The sequence below is a fragment of the Curcuma longa genome, chromosome 1 (assembly GCF_044706935.1).
Source record: "Curcuma longa cultivar G26 ecotype Majalengka, Jawa Barat chromosome 1, ITB_CL_G26_1.1, whole genome shotgun sequence".
NCBI classification, from domain to species: domain Eukaryota; kingdom Viridiplantae; phylum Streptophyta; class Magnoliopsida; order Zingiberales; family Zingiberaceae; genus Curcuma; species Curcuma longa.
In genome coordinates, this window is record NC_133861.1 from 6,043,369 (window position 1) to 6,060,844 (window position 17,476).

The 17,476-nt window shown below is 33.1% G+C and overlaps 1 protein-coding gene across 2 annotated transcripts in view; it reads right to left on the minus strand.

Moving 5' to 3' along the window:
• Positions 1–17,476, minus strand: part of LOC141843383 (uncharacterized) — a 36,009-nt gene that overhangs the window by 1,835 nt on the left and 16,698 nt on the right. The window contains exons 13-21 of one of the 2 annotated variants that reach the window (XM_074731465.1): positions 16,748–16,876; positions 15,479–15,590; positions 15,208–15,342; positions 14,079–14,213; positions 7,744–7,889; positions 7,445–7,585; positions 5,527–5,850; positions 4,275–4,421; positions 138–450 (exon numbers count right to left, since the gene is read on the minus strand). In XM_074731465.1, the coding sequence (XP_074587566.1) occupies positions 4,317–4,421; positions 5,527–5,850; positions 7,445–7,585; positions 7,744–7,889; positions 14,079–14,213; positions 15,208–15,342; positions 15,479–15,590; positions 16,748–16,876 (1,227 nt within the window). In that variant the 3' untranslated portion in view covers positions 138–450; positions 4,275–4,316. Of the gene's footprint in view, positions 1–137; positions 451–4,274; positions 4,422–5,526; positions 5,851–7,444; positions 7,586–7,743; positions 7,890–14,078; positions 14,214–15,207; positions 15,343–15,478; positions 15,591–16,747; positions 16,877–17,476 lie in introns of those variants that run through there. The other variant, XM_074731459.1, reaches the window with a different exon arrangement.

Genomic DNA, 17,476 nt, shown 5'->3' on the forward strand with positions numbered 1-17,476 from the left:
TTTTCTTTCTTTATTTCTGATTATGAGTGGACTTGGAAAATTGCAATCTTTCGACATACTTCTAATTTATAAATCTTTCTTCTCTATCATACAAAGAACACTGCATGAGCAATGAAACAACCAAGAAAATATTCAGCAATAGCCACAGAAATCTCAAAATCTTCAATGTGTCTTCTAAATATATAATAAATTGTGAATTCCAATCTAGCTGCATATACTCACACACAAAGGCTCTACTTATCCGAAAGATTCAATGGTTTGTTTTTGTTCTTTTCATCCTCACATCCTTTTTCTCTCACGAAATTTTGGATTACCATTATCTGTGACGAGCAATAGAGCTGAGCCAGGAGAAGAACAGTATTTGCAGTTCTTCACTGCTCCAATGCCGAGCTTCTTGCCCCATTCCTATCTGCATTCTTTGCTGCAGAAGGCCTTCTCTCTCAGCAAAGCCTAGAGAAAAACAATAAGAATAGGTCGTGTGTGTTCTGAGTCCTAAAACAAATTTACCAAATGCATTGAACATGGTGTATTATGCCTATATTAGTGCCAGAAAGAAAACTGTCCCCTAAGTATCACTATGCTTTTGTTGAATATTTTCACAAAAATTCAACTATGATGAAGAACGTTGATGCACACAAGAAATGAACTCTGATTTATTTTTTTTCTTTCCATTGAAGAGAACAAATATTTAAAGCCCTTGAGAAAAACAATGGAGGCCAAAAGTTTCTTCCAGGAGCATCAGACACCATCAAAAGTAAGCTAATTAGGCCAACTAACTTGATTGAAATTAATGTCAACTTCAAATATATCTGTTTTTATGGTATTACTTTAAATAGCAAGAGGAACAGCATACGACACTATCGAGTTTGTTTATGCTAAATCATTTATTGACAAAAACTTTGAAAAATTATAAACAGATCATCAACAATTCTATTGGTCATTGCCAAAAGACCATCTTCCATGCTAGATGGATTGGTTTCACGAGTGCTCACTTCACTGGTGCTTCAGATCAAATTCACCACAGTTTGCTGTTAAGACACATTTCCATTTTAAAGCTTTTGACATTCTCCAGTGCCATACCATTCTATCAAAATACTGCAGGCATGTTGTGTCCTTGGCACAGGTAAATTTGTGATCCTACTCAATGGAAGTCAGGGGAGTTGACTTAACTGCCAGCAAGGTTGAGACAGGCGATCTTCTATGCCCCTAACTTTTCTTACAAGTGGAAGATCTCCTGTATACTTGCTACATGCAAGGAACGTGGCTTGAAAATTGTGTAGTGAAGGATGGCGAGGATGATGGAATCCATATTGATCAATATGGAGATAGCAAACTAATAGTCTCAGAATCTACCCAATGCTAGTCTCCTCATTCTTTTCCAAACACTCCCTAGGCAAAGCAATACATTGCCAAAATTCCTAGGTAGCCTCATTGGATCTCTTGCCTCAAAATGTTTGAGGCTGCCTCTGAATTAGATAGAAACTCTAAGATAGTTGACTAGAGCTTATCAACAGAATTTGTGGCAGGCTAGCCTCTTGTAAATGCAAAACACTATATATGACTGCAACTAAGTAGTGTTTCTTGTCACTCCTAACAATACTATATGGTATCCCAAATCCATTGATTGCATTAAGGAAAATTCCGCACAGTTTCCTTTGAGCAGTTAAAGAATCTTGTTGTGTTTTGTAAACAAGAATTCCAACTATCACTAATGACTGAACTCTTTCAACCTTTACCTTATCCTCTTGACCTATCTATGAGACCTCTATAGACTGGGTATTGATTTTGATTTGTGTTCTAAAAAAGCAGTCCATGCAACTGTCTAAGCATTGTAGACAAGGGACCATATTACATCTGTGATATATGATCCTTTAGGACATCCGAGCACTTAAAGCAAACCGAGTAGACACATGCAAGCTAAGCAGACTATCTATAAAGTCAAATTTGGAAGAAAAAATGATTTCTTCATTTAATTATCTAAAACTATGGAATTTTGTGATGATTTTTTTCACTAATAAAGATAATTAATGTGATTGTGAAACACTAAACCATGCTTTAATGTGGTAGCATGTAACTAACTTGTAATTGTTAACCATTTGCTTTGCTAGTGGTGAACCCTCAAGATAATAGTTATATGCATGATAGATACAACTTATTCTATATAGTTTTATTGTGTTGTACACTTAATGATTACTATTTTTTATGGAATTATGAAATAGATGGGTTGATTAGTATACTTATTGACATATGTTAATCATTTTTATCTATAAACATTATATCTACTAAAATATTGCCCTCACATATCACATGCACTATAAAGTGGGTTGATCATCCCACATCTGAAAATTCCTTTTAAAACTTGCTTTGATTGGTTGTAATATATTTGATCATGAAAGGCACAGCTCAAGTTTCACATATGGCTTGGATATCCTTAGTTAGCATCTTCATACAAGAGTATTCCCAATGAAGATTCCAAATCAGAAGTATTTCTGGCCTTTGTAAGAGCTACTCAGAATCATGCCTCTTTAACTCAATTTGGCAAGGACAACATCTACTCACATTTAATTGTCCAAAATATAATACTCCTCCGAGGGGCAATCCAAACATGCAATATCTAATCATTCTCTATCAAGTTATGGAAGAATAGGAGTAGATGAATACATACATTGATTAGGGAACCATGCAATTTTTTCCAATCTCACAAAAAAAATGCAAATGTTACGCATCTAGATGCACGAAAAAAATAATGCAATAACAAGAAACAAAACACAGGGGCATATAATACTTAATATTAATACACATAAAATATGTATATAAAATAAATATTCACATAAATAATACTTAATATTAATACAACTTGTAATAAATATTAATGCCTTACAATTAACATTAATAGAGCATAAATATTAATAATTAATTAATATTAGTATAACATAAAAAAATTAATAAGGTATTAATATGACTTCAAATATTGATAAATCTTCTAAATATTAATATAATTTATGTTATACCAGTATTACTTATAAAGAATTAATATAACAGAAATATTAATGAATCATTTAATTATTATGTAAAATAATTAACCTAGCATAACATAATATAACAAATTAATAGTAGTCATATCATAAGGAAATAATAACTTATGAATATTAATTAATTAAAACTAGCATATGTCCTATATATCTTACAATATTTGCCCACCGAGCACCCACACATCCTACTAACTGGAACCCACTGTGTCAACTGATTAAACCATGATTATCACAGAAGTCAAGTCAGTAAATGAAGTTCAGCATGACTAGGGATGGCAATGGATGTGATTTGAGTCAAATTTCATATCCTCCGTCCTCATCCCCATTTATTATATTCATCCTCATCCCCATCGGGTATTCAACTTTCATCCTCGTCCTCATATCCATCGAAGGATCGAATATTTATACTCTACCCAAATATCCTATTACCCTCTACAATTGCATTTTTTTCAAATTTGAATTATTTTGATGAAGCTATGGATATTTACCAAATTCTTAAGAAAACAATAAGAAAAAAATATTAAAGATAAAAATTAATAAATTAAACATCATATAAGAAATAATAAAGAGGTGGGTCGTTGGGTCGTTGGCAAAATGAAAGAAAAATTCTGTAAAATTCAAATTGAAGGGGTGTTATTGGGTTTTGGATTTTGTTTGGGATTTGAGAAAAGAAATCTAAATCGGATATTTAAGTCTGGGTATGGGTAGGATTCTATCAAACCCGCCTCCATATCCGAATCTGAAAATCTCCATATCCAATTATTTAATCAGGTCCAAAAAAATCCCTCCATATCCTCCTTCATTCGGGTCGGGTATCTAATCCTCCACCAGATTCAAAGAAAATTGCCATCCCTAAGCATGACTATGGCTTCACTATGATTATTTGTCAAATTCAAATTAGAAATATTGACATGAAAATAGCACATATATTATGAGAATTGACCATGCGAGGGACATCAACTAGGTTTACTTTTCGATTTGACTCATATATGAAAACCAACACATCTGCTGGAATTCTCCTTCCTCTTATACCACGTAATTCATTACCAATCAATTGCTTCCTACTGGAAACCAATATACTTGACTCGAATAACATAACCGATAAATCAAACACCAAAAGCATAAAATTACGCAAGAGTTTGAACAGGAAACATGAGAAAAATAGATTTAACTTGAAAATTTAGATTTACAAAATCGCTTGACAATGCATTGTCTTTTCCTTTTTATGTGGTAAATACTCACACTGACACCCTTGTAGCTTAAACTCCTTGGAGATTAATTGGATTATGAATTTTTAATCCACAGATCACATATGCTATCCTTCGTTTTATCAAGACCACTCTGTAATCTGCCTCTTTCTTCATATGAAATGTTATGCTTATTTGAATCCTGCATATACAGACAGATAAATCAGCCAACAGTTCAACACCAAAATATAGGTTGTACATTGATAAATGTTTCATTATATATTCAAAGAGTGCACTATCATTGTCTTGATCTATGTTACTCAAACACAGGAATCTCACAGGTATGGATTCAGATGTCAGACACATGATTTCTTTGAAATGGGATCACAGGAACTCAGCAAAAAAGAAAGTACAGATCTTGATTAATAATCAAGAATAATATGTTGGGTTACATGTTTAAGGTTGAAATTTGTTATTCAACCAACTAGTTCTGAATTTGAGTTATTAGGGTTTGATTTGGGACCAATTAGACTTGATTTGGATCCAAATAGAGAACTTATGAACTCCTAACAAGTATGATCAGGCTTGAATTGTTTGGAACTCAAATCAGATTCAATTTGAAAGACAAACTGAGGCTAAATCAGGTGTTTAGTGGTTGAACCAAACCTGAACCAGCACTAAACTGGTCTGGTACCAGCAACCTTCCCCACCCTCAATCATGATTCCAACTCCCCTCGCAATCTCTCCCCTTCTCATCATTGTGCCCTTCAACACCCTCATAAGATGAGGTCAAGCAATCCATACTATCCCATCCTGTACAAGCAAGAGATGTCATCATTTTCTTCCTTCAAGTTATGGCAACAAAGATAAGCTTCTCCATTTCTTCCATGTTACTTCCTCTTGTGTTTCTTCTTCCGATTTTCTTTACCTCCTATTCCTCTATTATTCCTCTGATCGATTCACTTGAGAAAATATATGAGTTTGCCTCATTGTGCTTGTTTTCCATACCCATACTCATGTCATGCCGTGTCAACATGTACCCAAGAGACAGTAGCAATCCAAAGTAATGAAAGTCATGGTAGCATATCCCATGTGAAGTAACTAGAACTAGCAAATGTGAATTGAGAAAAATTATGATCTTTTTTGACATAAATTTGACTTGTCCATGTAAATGTGGTTTTTAAATTAGCGAAACAAACATGTGAATGTTCTTAAAACACAACATAAATTGCAATAACACAACTAACAATGAAGTTCATTGATGAAATGACCAATTACTTGAGGTAGCTAGCAGAATCTTAACTTACCAATAAGTTATGCATGATCAGAAGAGTATGATCAATATATGCTTTATTTCTTGAAAGATTGCTGTGAAGTCTCTCATGAGTAAACATCAAGAGGAAGATGCGTGACACTGCATTTATTCTACTTGAGATACCCATTCCATATTTGTCATCAGATTCAGAAGGAAGCAACATACAATCTTCTGAAATGAACTGATTGAGTAACTTCAACACAAGAGGTAAGACGTTGCTGCTTGCAATCAACAGTACCATACAGGGCTTCAGACAAAAATCAAATGTAGGGATCCCACTGAACCGGCAAGCTACCTCAGGTTCTTCAGACATTGACTGTGTCAAAGCAAGAGCAATTAACTACCCAAAACAGAAAAATTTTAGAAATCCAATGTCCAGTTCAAAACTTGTTGAAACAAGAACTTCAGTATGTTGTTTGAATGCAAGAGTTTCATAATCAAGCCTTAAAAAATACCACTTTCCAAAAAGCATATCTAACTTCAACAAACATAAAAGTATGAAAAGTATGACTATATTTGGTTATTTATCAGAACAGCAGAGTGGATTTAAGGGTACCCACAAATTTTTACTACCCATATCTGCTTAGCAAATCCAAATATAAATCTGGCTCATACCTGTGATGGGTACTAGTAGTCTACCTATATCAATCTCATCACTACCCATGAGTACCCAACCACAACTGAACCGAACAGAATTTAACATATAACTCATCCATTTAATGAGTACCCAAACCCGATTAGACAGGTGAAGTAGACATGGACACCCAAAAAAAAAGTATGGGAACACTGAGAACTGTATAGAGAATTGATTTCACTGAATTGCAAGAAAGATTAAACATGACACAAATGATTGCTCTATTCAGGTTGGGGTTAAATAAAAAATGCTCCATAGGTTGAAAGGCTGAAGCAGTCCATCTAAATTCTTACTCATTTTGGCTGGTAGTTTCCTTGCCTCATGACACAAATACCAATCAATGAGCATTTAGATCAAGTGTATAGAAACGTGGAGCAAATGTAGCAGTAGCAAGTGCAGCACAATGTGGACGTTGTGCTGTAGATAAAGAAAAATGTCATATTTGACACACATGAAGCGCCCAATAGGATAGATAGGGTGTTGTCCTTAGTACAAACATTGAGAGAATTATTCATAAATTATAGGACAGACTGAAACTCCACATTAAGTGGCTAATCATTTTTGGTTAGTAGTTCCAGACTCCCAGTGTCCATGACAAATTGAATCAGATAAATATCACATGTTAATGAGAAAAAGAATTAAAAATTAAGCGTTAGATTATATAACAGATCTCAATTTGAATGTTTTCTTCGGCATCTCTATAAGAAATTCACAAGCAAATGTTTCTATATTCAGCACCAACTGTCGTGTGGTTCTATGTTAGCAACTTATTTGACCACATTAGTCATGCATGAATTAGTCTTGAAAGCCATGAAAGATTGAAACAAATTGATCCAATAATAACTGAGTTTTAATATTCTCATGTATAACGATGTGTATTAGCGGTTTAGCCTTTTTGGTTTGGTCATTAAATGTTTATTGGTGAGGTTTTTTGACCATAGAAGTAGTCATCACATGCATTGTTTCCTTAGAACTACTATAGTTGATTTACATTGGAGAACTGAAAACACACTACTATAGTTGATTTACATTGGAGAACTGAAAACACACTACTATAGTTGATTTACATCACACACACACACACATATATTTATGTATCCCTAACACTATTATTAGCGTTTGAAATTTATTATGATTATTTCTAGCATTCCAAGTAGTATCAAACCAAAATTTTCCATCTCTCAAACTAAGCTGAAAATATTTCAAAGTGTGTATGTGTGTGAGCACTATAAATTTTGCAAAACAAGAAAATTACAAGTATTAAACAAGTACATACTGATGCTGTATCAACCATATATCGACAAAGGATTTTGCTTAAGTCACCGATGTCCTCATCTGAAAGTTTAGTTAGCCTGGCATCAAGTGTAATGATCATTCTGAGCATACCATGGAAATTGTCCATAGGAGGCTTTAGTAACTGCAGAGGTTAAGCAAACATCACATAACAAGGAGATAGTTTTTACTGGAAATAGAACTTTTTTCTAGATGACAAAAGTCTTCAACTGTGAGGTAAATGAATCAAGGAGTGGAGAACTAGAAATGCAAAGCATAAGCTTATGAAGAATGCCAACACACCATCTCATTTAACACGCTCTTGAAAAGCAACTTCAGGACAATGCAACTGTCACCAATCTGACCAAGGCATCCAAATACTGCATCTGTGATGGACTTAAAGGTTTTCCGATTTGAATCATCCTCAAAATTTTTGGAAAGAAACCTTTCTGAAATGAAGTGCAATATGTAGCAATCAGCATAGTTGGAACAAAATTTGAATGGCTGCTTATTGTTTCAAGACATTTCAATCGTCATCAGAGAAACAATATACTGTACTCATAATATTTGCAAGTTGAGAGATAAAATTTAAAAAATATATAGAATGTCACAAAATATCCAAATGCTATATGAGACAAACACAAACCATAATAATCAATAGAACAAGTAATAATTTTGTTTCTCATTTCACAAATTATCTAACAAGTAGCAATAGTTGCTATGCTTTCATACCAGCCCCCAAGTATTCAATAAAGTTGAGCACAATCTTTTCCTCCACCTCTAACAATGTCTGTAATGCTAGACCATGTGGAATGTTACTGATATATACTGGTCAGGAATACAAACTGGATGAGAATTTGTAGCCTTCTGTTAAAACAAGCAAGTCATGATGAGCATATTTCCTACTGCTGCACTAGGTGGAACACGTACAACACTCTAAGAAATTGTGCAGGATATGGTTAGGCCCTTCATTAGTTGCAATATAGTATTTGTTCTCCCTGAACCAATATGATCAAGGTTTGAAACCTAGAGCTTATTCAGTTTTGAACTCGAACAATACAACTTTGGTACTATGTGGTACCGTGCTAATATAATTTCGATATTAATTATCTGAAATAAAAAAATTAATACAGTATGGTTAACTATATACACAATTAATTATAATTACTAATAAGTTATCAATTAATTATAGTGTATTAATTAATTACAGAACTAAATAATTACACATAATTATAAATTATATATATAATATCAATTAGCTAAATATATAACTAATACATATATAGTTAACTATATATAATTAAGTATATAGTTAATACATACATATACTCAACTCTACCTAATAACTATCCCTATCACTAATTAAAAAGGAAAAATAAAAGTTATGGTCACGACTCCATTGCACGACTGCATATGAATTAGCTTACTTCCAACCGCCGAATCTCAATGCTAGTGAGGCCATTTTAGCTGCTTTCTTCTCCTTTGATTTCATTTGATATGTGGCCCAATTCCTTGGCAGATTGACCTAACATCCCTTTACACCTAGTTCCTCTATCTTCTGTATCTTCCTTGTCTCTTGCGCCCCCCCCCCCCCCCCACCCCAATGAACAGTGATCAGAAACATGATGTCAAGTTGTGTACCGTTTTTTGCCTAGTTTTGTGTATCATTCAAATAAATGAAATTTTTTTATCACGACGCCTAGCATGGCAGGTCATCAATCATGACAAATAATAAGGAAAAAAGACAAGTTTCTGATATTACTATTTTACATTGCTTTCTTGTTTGGATACATGACCTGTTATTGTTGTTACACTATTACATTGATAATGCTGTCAACCAATTGACTACATTTCATCTTTAAACGAACCTGAATGGGATTCAATTACAGAATCATTAGAAGTTTAGTGGTTAATAGTTTATACTTCCCTTCCAGCTAAAAACTGCATTGAAAGTATGAACCAAACAAGTATATCCTGTTCACATCAAATTTATCAAATGAGCCTAGAAATGGTTTAAAATCTCACACCGTGTCGGGCAAAATGGTCGAAAAGTGTCATTCAAGTAAATCACCAAAACTCGATACCACTAGGCACAAAAGTTCAAAATCTCAAGCCGTGTCATAGTTTCGTTCTTTGACCAAAAAGATATAGTTCCAGTATTGTGTCGACACTCCAATGCATGGTGCTGGTGATAGATTGGAGGTTGCAAGAGGAAGGAAATGAAGCAAAGGAATACAACATTGCCTATGCTGAGTGATATCGAATTTTGATAATTTATCGGAATGATATATTTAGACAGTTTCACCGGCATGGTACGAGATTTAAAACTATACTCAATACAAACAATGTCCCCTTCCTATGTTTCATCTTCTTCCTTCTTTAACTCCAATCTATTATCGGCACCATATATTAAAACATTGGCATGAGCCCAAAACAGTATCATTCCAGTTAAGATCGAAACTTTGACACAACTTAAGATTTTGAACCTTGGCCTAGACTATAATTTTATCATGGTCCATTAGGATCGAATTGCATTATCTACATAAGAATTTAAGGATGGTAATTATATTTCACGAATAAATTGATCTTATTACCAAATGAGACTTAAAAAGTTCAAGATGGTTCTCATATCAACAGGAAGACAAGAAATATGAATTCAAAAAGAATAATAGGTCACCAACCTTCTAAATTAGCAAAAATTGAAGTTGAAGCCTCTTGTGATGTACACTCAAAAAGTCATTAGTTATGTTATAGTTAGTGTTGTACATTCATGTGGGTTCACACAAATATCAAAGGTGATGTTGTGCACTAAAGGGAATTAGCAATACACTAGTTAGTGTTTTGTGGATGCTTTAGGTGATTCCCTCGCAAGTTTCACCTTTGGTTACTTCTTCCACAACCCACAGCTAGCGGCAAGCATAACAAATTCCTCGCTATACTCACAGCTGATAAATGGTACAGGTGCAGCTAGCACTCAAAATCCTCACTCTCTCATTCCTTTGCCACAGCCTTGAGTGTTTGCCGGAACCTCAAGAATCATCTTTCCTGCTGCTAGCATAAAAATTTCAGCCTAGATTTATGAAAATTAAGATGCCTTCAATCCCAAAATAACATTCTTCAACTACTACTCTCAGAAAGTAGTTACTCTACCTCTATGCAACTCTACGGGTGAATGCACGTTTGAATTCCTGGCACAACATACTCCCATGGCTCCATAGATAGGCTAAAAGTTTATTTGATGATAAAAGGGTACTCTTAAATATGTGATGTTGACTATATTGACATATTTTCCTCCTATCACCTATGAATGCTATGGTAGCTCTTCCTTTCACTTGGTGGCTATATTCCAATATACAATATATCATCAAGAATATGCTTTTATTCATGGTGGTCTTGCTAATAAGGTATACCTACATCAATCTTCTTTGATTTATGGTAATCTTGCTAAGAAGGTATACCCACATCAATCTCCTAGGGTTTTTGCTCAAAGGGAGAGAGGTTTTGCATATAAATTGAAAAGGTCTTTAAATGAGCTAAAACAAACTCCTAAATAAGGTTTGATATATTAAATCTTTTTCAAGTGTAGCAAATCATTCAGCTTTTCACCTTACCTCTCAGTCTGAAAATTATATTCTTCTCAATGTTTATATAGATGGCATTAACATAACATCAAAGGTAATGATACTGTGGGAATTAGAAGGATGAAAACTTATCCCCATTGGCACTTTTAAACCAAAGACTTGTGTGGTCTTGAGTATTTCAAGCCATACAAGTTGCTTGTTCAGAGGGAGACATTTAAGTGAAAATTTATGTTTGATGTGTTGAAGAAGCTATAGTGTGTTAAGTACTACATACTTTGATTCTCTCAGAGATCTAAATGTCAAGTAAATACAAGGACAAGTGAAGTCTAATCAAGATTACAGTAGAGTTACGACTAAAATCTAATTTATTGCCATCTAATTTCTCTAGTCTCCATGCCAAGACAATGGAGAGGCAAATCAAAGAGTATTTGGTACCTCAAGAATACCCCAGAAGAATTTCTCTCATATCATGATTAAGGATATATATTGATGCACATTAGATAGATTCTCACACAAATATATGTCCACATCAATTTATTGCATTATTCTACAAGAGAATATGATATCTTGAAAAAGCAAAAGCAGACAGTAGATAAATAGAGTACAGAATCAAAATGCTAGGACTGAATATTGCTGAGTGTAAACTTATTTTGCACAAATAATTTTCTCTAAGTTGGATAACGCTCTTATTGAACTAATAAATATATTTTGACAATCAGGCAGATATACATCGCCTCTAATTCAACCTTTCATAAGATGTCATAATACATAGAGATATGTGTTCCTTTCGACTGAGGAAATATAAATGCAATTTAAAATTGTTTTTTCATTGGTTAGTTACAATGATTTAGTAGCATGTTTGCTTAACCTTTAACTGACTAGCTATAACATTATAATATATTTGAGCCAATTTAAGGGAGGTGTTGGGGACCATAAATTTTCTAATGCAATTGATATATGGGCAGATTAGGCTGCATAAGGTTGTGGTGAAAAAAAAAACAAAATTAATAATTACATTGTACTTAATGCTATAATGCAGTTGGGGGTTGCAGTCACATTTTGGTTAGTGTTGTCATTGCTTACTTTGTTAGTTATGATTTAGCATTGAGTTGCGTTACCAATTTATTGGTAGTTTCTTGTTACATTCATACTGATAAGTCAGATACATTGTTAATAGCTTTGTCGATACAATCTGTTGATTGATTAATTATTCTTCTCTGATCCTTATCACATCCCTAATCGACATATTGGCGTTGAGTTTGTTGCATAGATTGTTACCAGATGAGATCTATATTTTGTTATGTAGGCTCCTACATCAGTAGCTTGTTATTGACATACAGGTTGCACTCATCCAGGCAATATCTACTCGTTGGTGAATTAGCACTAAATGCAAAACAAAATAAAATTCCAAAATGTACTTTCTCCATAGCATAAAAGAGAGTATAAATAAATTTTGAATATGTACTTTCTCCATTGCATAAAACTAGAGCATAAAATAAATTACCAACATGCATAAAACAAAGCTAAATTATTTACACAAATTATGCAATTGCTCAAAGAAATACAATATCATCCTATAAAGTTAGAACCTCAGAAAAGCTTCCTCTAAATAATTAACCTGGGTTTTAGTGTGGTTAACTTGGTAGGAGGTATGGAGGTTGCACTCTTTATCTGTACAAGTAGAATAGAGGACAGTGGCAAGACAAAGGACAATCACAATAAATTTTCCTATCTTTTTTTCTAATTCTTTTATTAAATTCAATTCAGTACAAGATCTGTGACTGAAACATGGGACATGGTGGCACAGCACAACCAAAATATCTTGTGTCTGTCACAAGGAGGGGAAGAGAAGGAACTATAAAAGAGGAGCACCGGGCAATAGAGGATAGATGAAGGTGTTGGTGTCCAGCCAAAGCAAAGGAGGAATCTAGAGGCATCAATGGTGGAGGGGTGAGCTAAGGTAGTCAGAGGGGGTTTCATTAGATCATGACTTTGCCGAAGTCACAATTTGCAATTGAGCTAGTCCGAATGAAGCTGGGATTGCTAGGGAAGGGAGGAGTTGTGTTCTTTTCTTCTTTTTTTCCCTTGGGATAGGTTGGCTATTAATTAAATTGCTAATTAATAGATATTATACATTTAATTGATACGTATATTTAATTAAATAGTTAATTACTGGATACATATATAATTATTAAATAATTAATATCATGTTAGTGTAATTTTTATAAATATAATTAATTATAATGTATTATTATATATTTGTATAAATATTATTATAATTATTTATTTATAATTAATTATAAATATAAGTAAATAATTATTAGTAAATGGCTAATAATTACAAGTAAATAACTATAAAAAATTAATTACAAGTAATTAATTAACAGTTATAAGTTATACTAAGTCTAATAAGATTAATTAAATATTTAACGTATTAGTTTACCATGGATGCTTGTAACAATTTGAAACTTCTTGCTTTAAAGCTTAACATAAATGACCAGTATAAATTCATCCTTAGAAGCAAATAAGCCTCGAAAGCATGGCATGCTCTTAACTCTTAATGCAAATGACTTATATTGATTCACATTTAGAAGTAAATAAATTTAGAAATCATATGGGCACAACACAGTGCAAAAATGTATTGTTTGGGCTAAAAGCTAAAGTTTGGACACTCTTGAGATTTAAAACCTTGGTCTTATCATTATTTTCTAATGAGATACATTAATTATGACAATTTAAATGATCTCTTTTTCATGCCAAAATAGAGTATGCTAAATATGTATAGTACATCATTCAATAAAAGCACAGGGCATAAGTACAATAATTGCATGGTGCTCATCAACTAACAATGTACATGCGAAGAAAGAATATTAAATTGGATAAAGGTTACGAAGTAAAATTCATGACATTGACAACTATGCAGAAGTTCATTCCAATTTTGTAAACCAAGCAGCAATGTAGGAAAGGCAAACTAAAAGATCCATTAATAATGAACGAGTTTAGAAAAAACAAATAACACCATGATAGTTGTAGTGGCTAGAATGTTGCTGAGATTACCAGGAGATACTCTAAAGCGTGCAACTAAAGTTACCAAGAAACTCATATACTCAGAAACAGGCACACGACCAGATTTATATGTTATCTGCAGAACCTCAATAATCCTTAGCAGTTTGACTGGTTCCATATCATTACCTGCAATTACAATAAATAGGATAACTGAAAAAATGGAAGGAAAAATAAGGTAACACTACATATTCTTTAAAGGGGGGAGGGGTAAGGTGGAATCGTCAATATAACAAAAGCAGCAGGGAAAATCATGCAACGAGATAACAAAAGAAAATTCACTTCTCTGTGAGAAATATTTTCCTAATTTTTTCCCTGGAACGAAGGTAAGAAGTACAGTTTTCCATTTGACCATTTACTTGAATGGATCAAGGGAACGATGAAGGAAATTTTAAATTTCAATACTTATCTGCTAAAAGCATGAAAAGGATAAATCAAAAACAAAATTTGAAAAAGAAAAAAAATAATTCTTCAAGGTTAGATTTGAGCTTCCTGCCAAATCAGTAAGCAATAAAAAGGAAAATTAGTGAAAGATTTTTCCATGTTTTTCTTTCCCTCCCTCTTTTTCTGCCAAAATAAATGGAGGGACAATATCAAAGCAAAAAATGTTTTTATCACCTTTTTGCCATATGTGATTTCTTCCCTCACAGGAAACATGTGCTATTTAGATTATATTAAAATAAGGATACATTACAATCTAGAGGTCCTTTGAGAACAAAAATACATTGAAGGACTAATAGGGAAAAACAAGAAAGCTTGAGAACATTGGCTGAAAAATTAAGAAACAGGAATTTATTAGATTTACATGGCAAATTATATCCACATTACTTTGCAATAAATCATAACATTGGAGGGCCATCTCAAACATACTTCTTTTGTTAATATCAAATGGGGTACAAATAGCTCTACCGCCCAAAACACCAATATATGAATCCATGGTTTCACCTTGCTATTTGCAAGTGTAACTCTGTTCCAAAAGTTGTCCTTTTCATTTGAAATTAGTTTTGATAAAGAGAGAGCATTTACCACCAACAATAAGTTTAAATCTTGATAAAGTGCTTATTTAAATTTAAAAAAGTTAACAATAAGAATCTGAAACAGCAGGTGTCCAATCAATGCTTACATAAGCAGCAATAGGCTAATGACTCAAGAAAATCTGAAGTCAACGATGAAAAGTAGCATAAGCAACAGAGGGCAAGTTCTTTGCAATCATTTGGTAGCTTCAGAAACGGGCCATAATTTATTGATCCTGAATGAGCTGCAAAATGCAATCAAATATTCAATTTAATTGGAGGATGCCAACAGAAGCCAGTTGATACAATGAAGCAGCAACTGTTATAACTAATTAAAATATGCAAGAAAAAGTTTACTTCCATCACGATAATGACACTTACATCTAATAGCATAAAATTCTCGCAAGAGAAATTGCAGAGCATCATACTCAAAACCAAGAGGTGAATTTGGCACAGAACATTGTCCAATTCGAAGTAGGACTTTTAAAACAACCTGTAAGAACTTCTAAATGAGATATTCAACAAACAAAAAGGTTCAGCTAACAACTGCAAAAAATGCTGAATGAATAGATAAAAGAATTTTCAGAGAATATACCTATGAGCAATGAATACAAAGGCACTCAAAATCAGATCAAACTCTTTGTGCAGTGGACTCTAACATAAGGAATTTTAGAAGGCATAACTCCCACTTCATAGTTTATTTATACATGTGCAAGGAATGCACTAATAAATGGTTCATAGTAACTAACCAGATACATTAGTTTAGAGCATCTAAAAGACGTCATCAGTTTCTACTTCTGCATTTCTGCTTTAGTTCCAGACCAAAAAAAAGAAAGTGCTAATGTCACAACATTATAAAAATAATGGGAGTCAACAACATTCATGTGATCAAGGATTTCATTAGATAGAATAAAGACCAAGATGAGTCATTGTAAAATCTCATGCTTGACTCAATTTACATGCTCAAAATCTATAACCATAAATAATAGCCTAGCTATGCACGTCAACAAATCCAGCATAAAATGGGATGCCAATTACCAATATCTAACTGGAATGATATATTTAAACCCATGCTATAGCCATGTGGTTGGCATGAAAATTCTTGCATGTAATCATACATTACATGGTACATTACTGTGGATTCTTCTTATTTAGGTCATTGGCAAAGTGTGCAACTATAGATAAATAAGTATCCACTCTCCAGTAATTAATCAAGATATAGAGCTAATAGTAAACAAATATAAAATTTATCCTGTTCCTTAAACTAAAGGTTGTTGAGAAGTAATATTTGTTCAAATTGACAAACGGATCTACTATTTACTAAATATTAGAATTGGTCCATTTTGTTATGGTAATAAAGCCTATATAAGAGACTCAAGTGGTAATGTTTCTGATATTCTCCAGATATTAAAAAAGGCATCCTTTCATCCTCCTAGGTTCTCTTCTTTTCGCTTTTTCTCACATGCTCCACACCAAATATCCACAGCATTAAGTGGGCTGGTCTGCTCTTTTGGCAGTAACTAACCTTTTTTTTCAATTCTCAGGCTTCCCAGTGCACAATGCTAGTAATATAGCCATGCTTTTAAAATAAAGTCAAGAACTAGCAAAAACCACCAATAGAATTCAAGTGCAGTTAATCTAAGCACTAACCATCGTGTTAGAGGGATGTTGATCACTTAGGTGCAGTAATATCCTTGGAAGCTCTCTCATCCAAGCAATCTCATGGCTTAACTGATCTTGATAACTAGATGCATGCATCTGCAGGCCATTATTGATCGTCTTGCAATAAAGCAGAGGAGAAAATCAAAATAAATAATAAGATTATATTTTACAAGAGACAAAAGCGAATGAAGAATATTAAATTATATGAAATTGAAAGATTTTTTTACGAAAGATGTATATAAAGAAAAGAAAGATTGATTTCACTTTACACCCAAATTCCATTTTTTTCTCAATTTATCCCCTAAGTATTGTCCTTACAAAATTATACTACTCTCAAAACCTCAATTTAATAGCAGTGGTAATTTTTGATTGAGCACGAGGTTAGTAAAGACATACTTAAGTTGAAAATATATTATTTTTATCACCATTATATTTAATAAATGTAGTATTTAAAAAATTGAGAGGTTTAAATAATTGGCATTTTTAGAAAATAAGATTTTGATAATTCACTCATCCTGTATATTTTAAAACCATCAATATTGATCCCAAAGATGAGAACAGTTGAGGGTTGCAATAGGCCTAGATAGCCAACATTAAAATTTATCTAAACCTATAAAACAAAAATCTTAACTTTATTATTCACAGGGCTTGACCGTAACACACACCTATAAGTGACATGAGGGTTCTTCACTACTAAGCAAATTACTTGCATAAAAG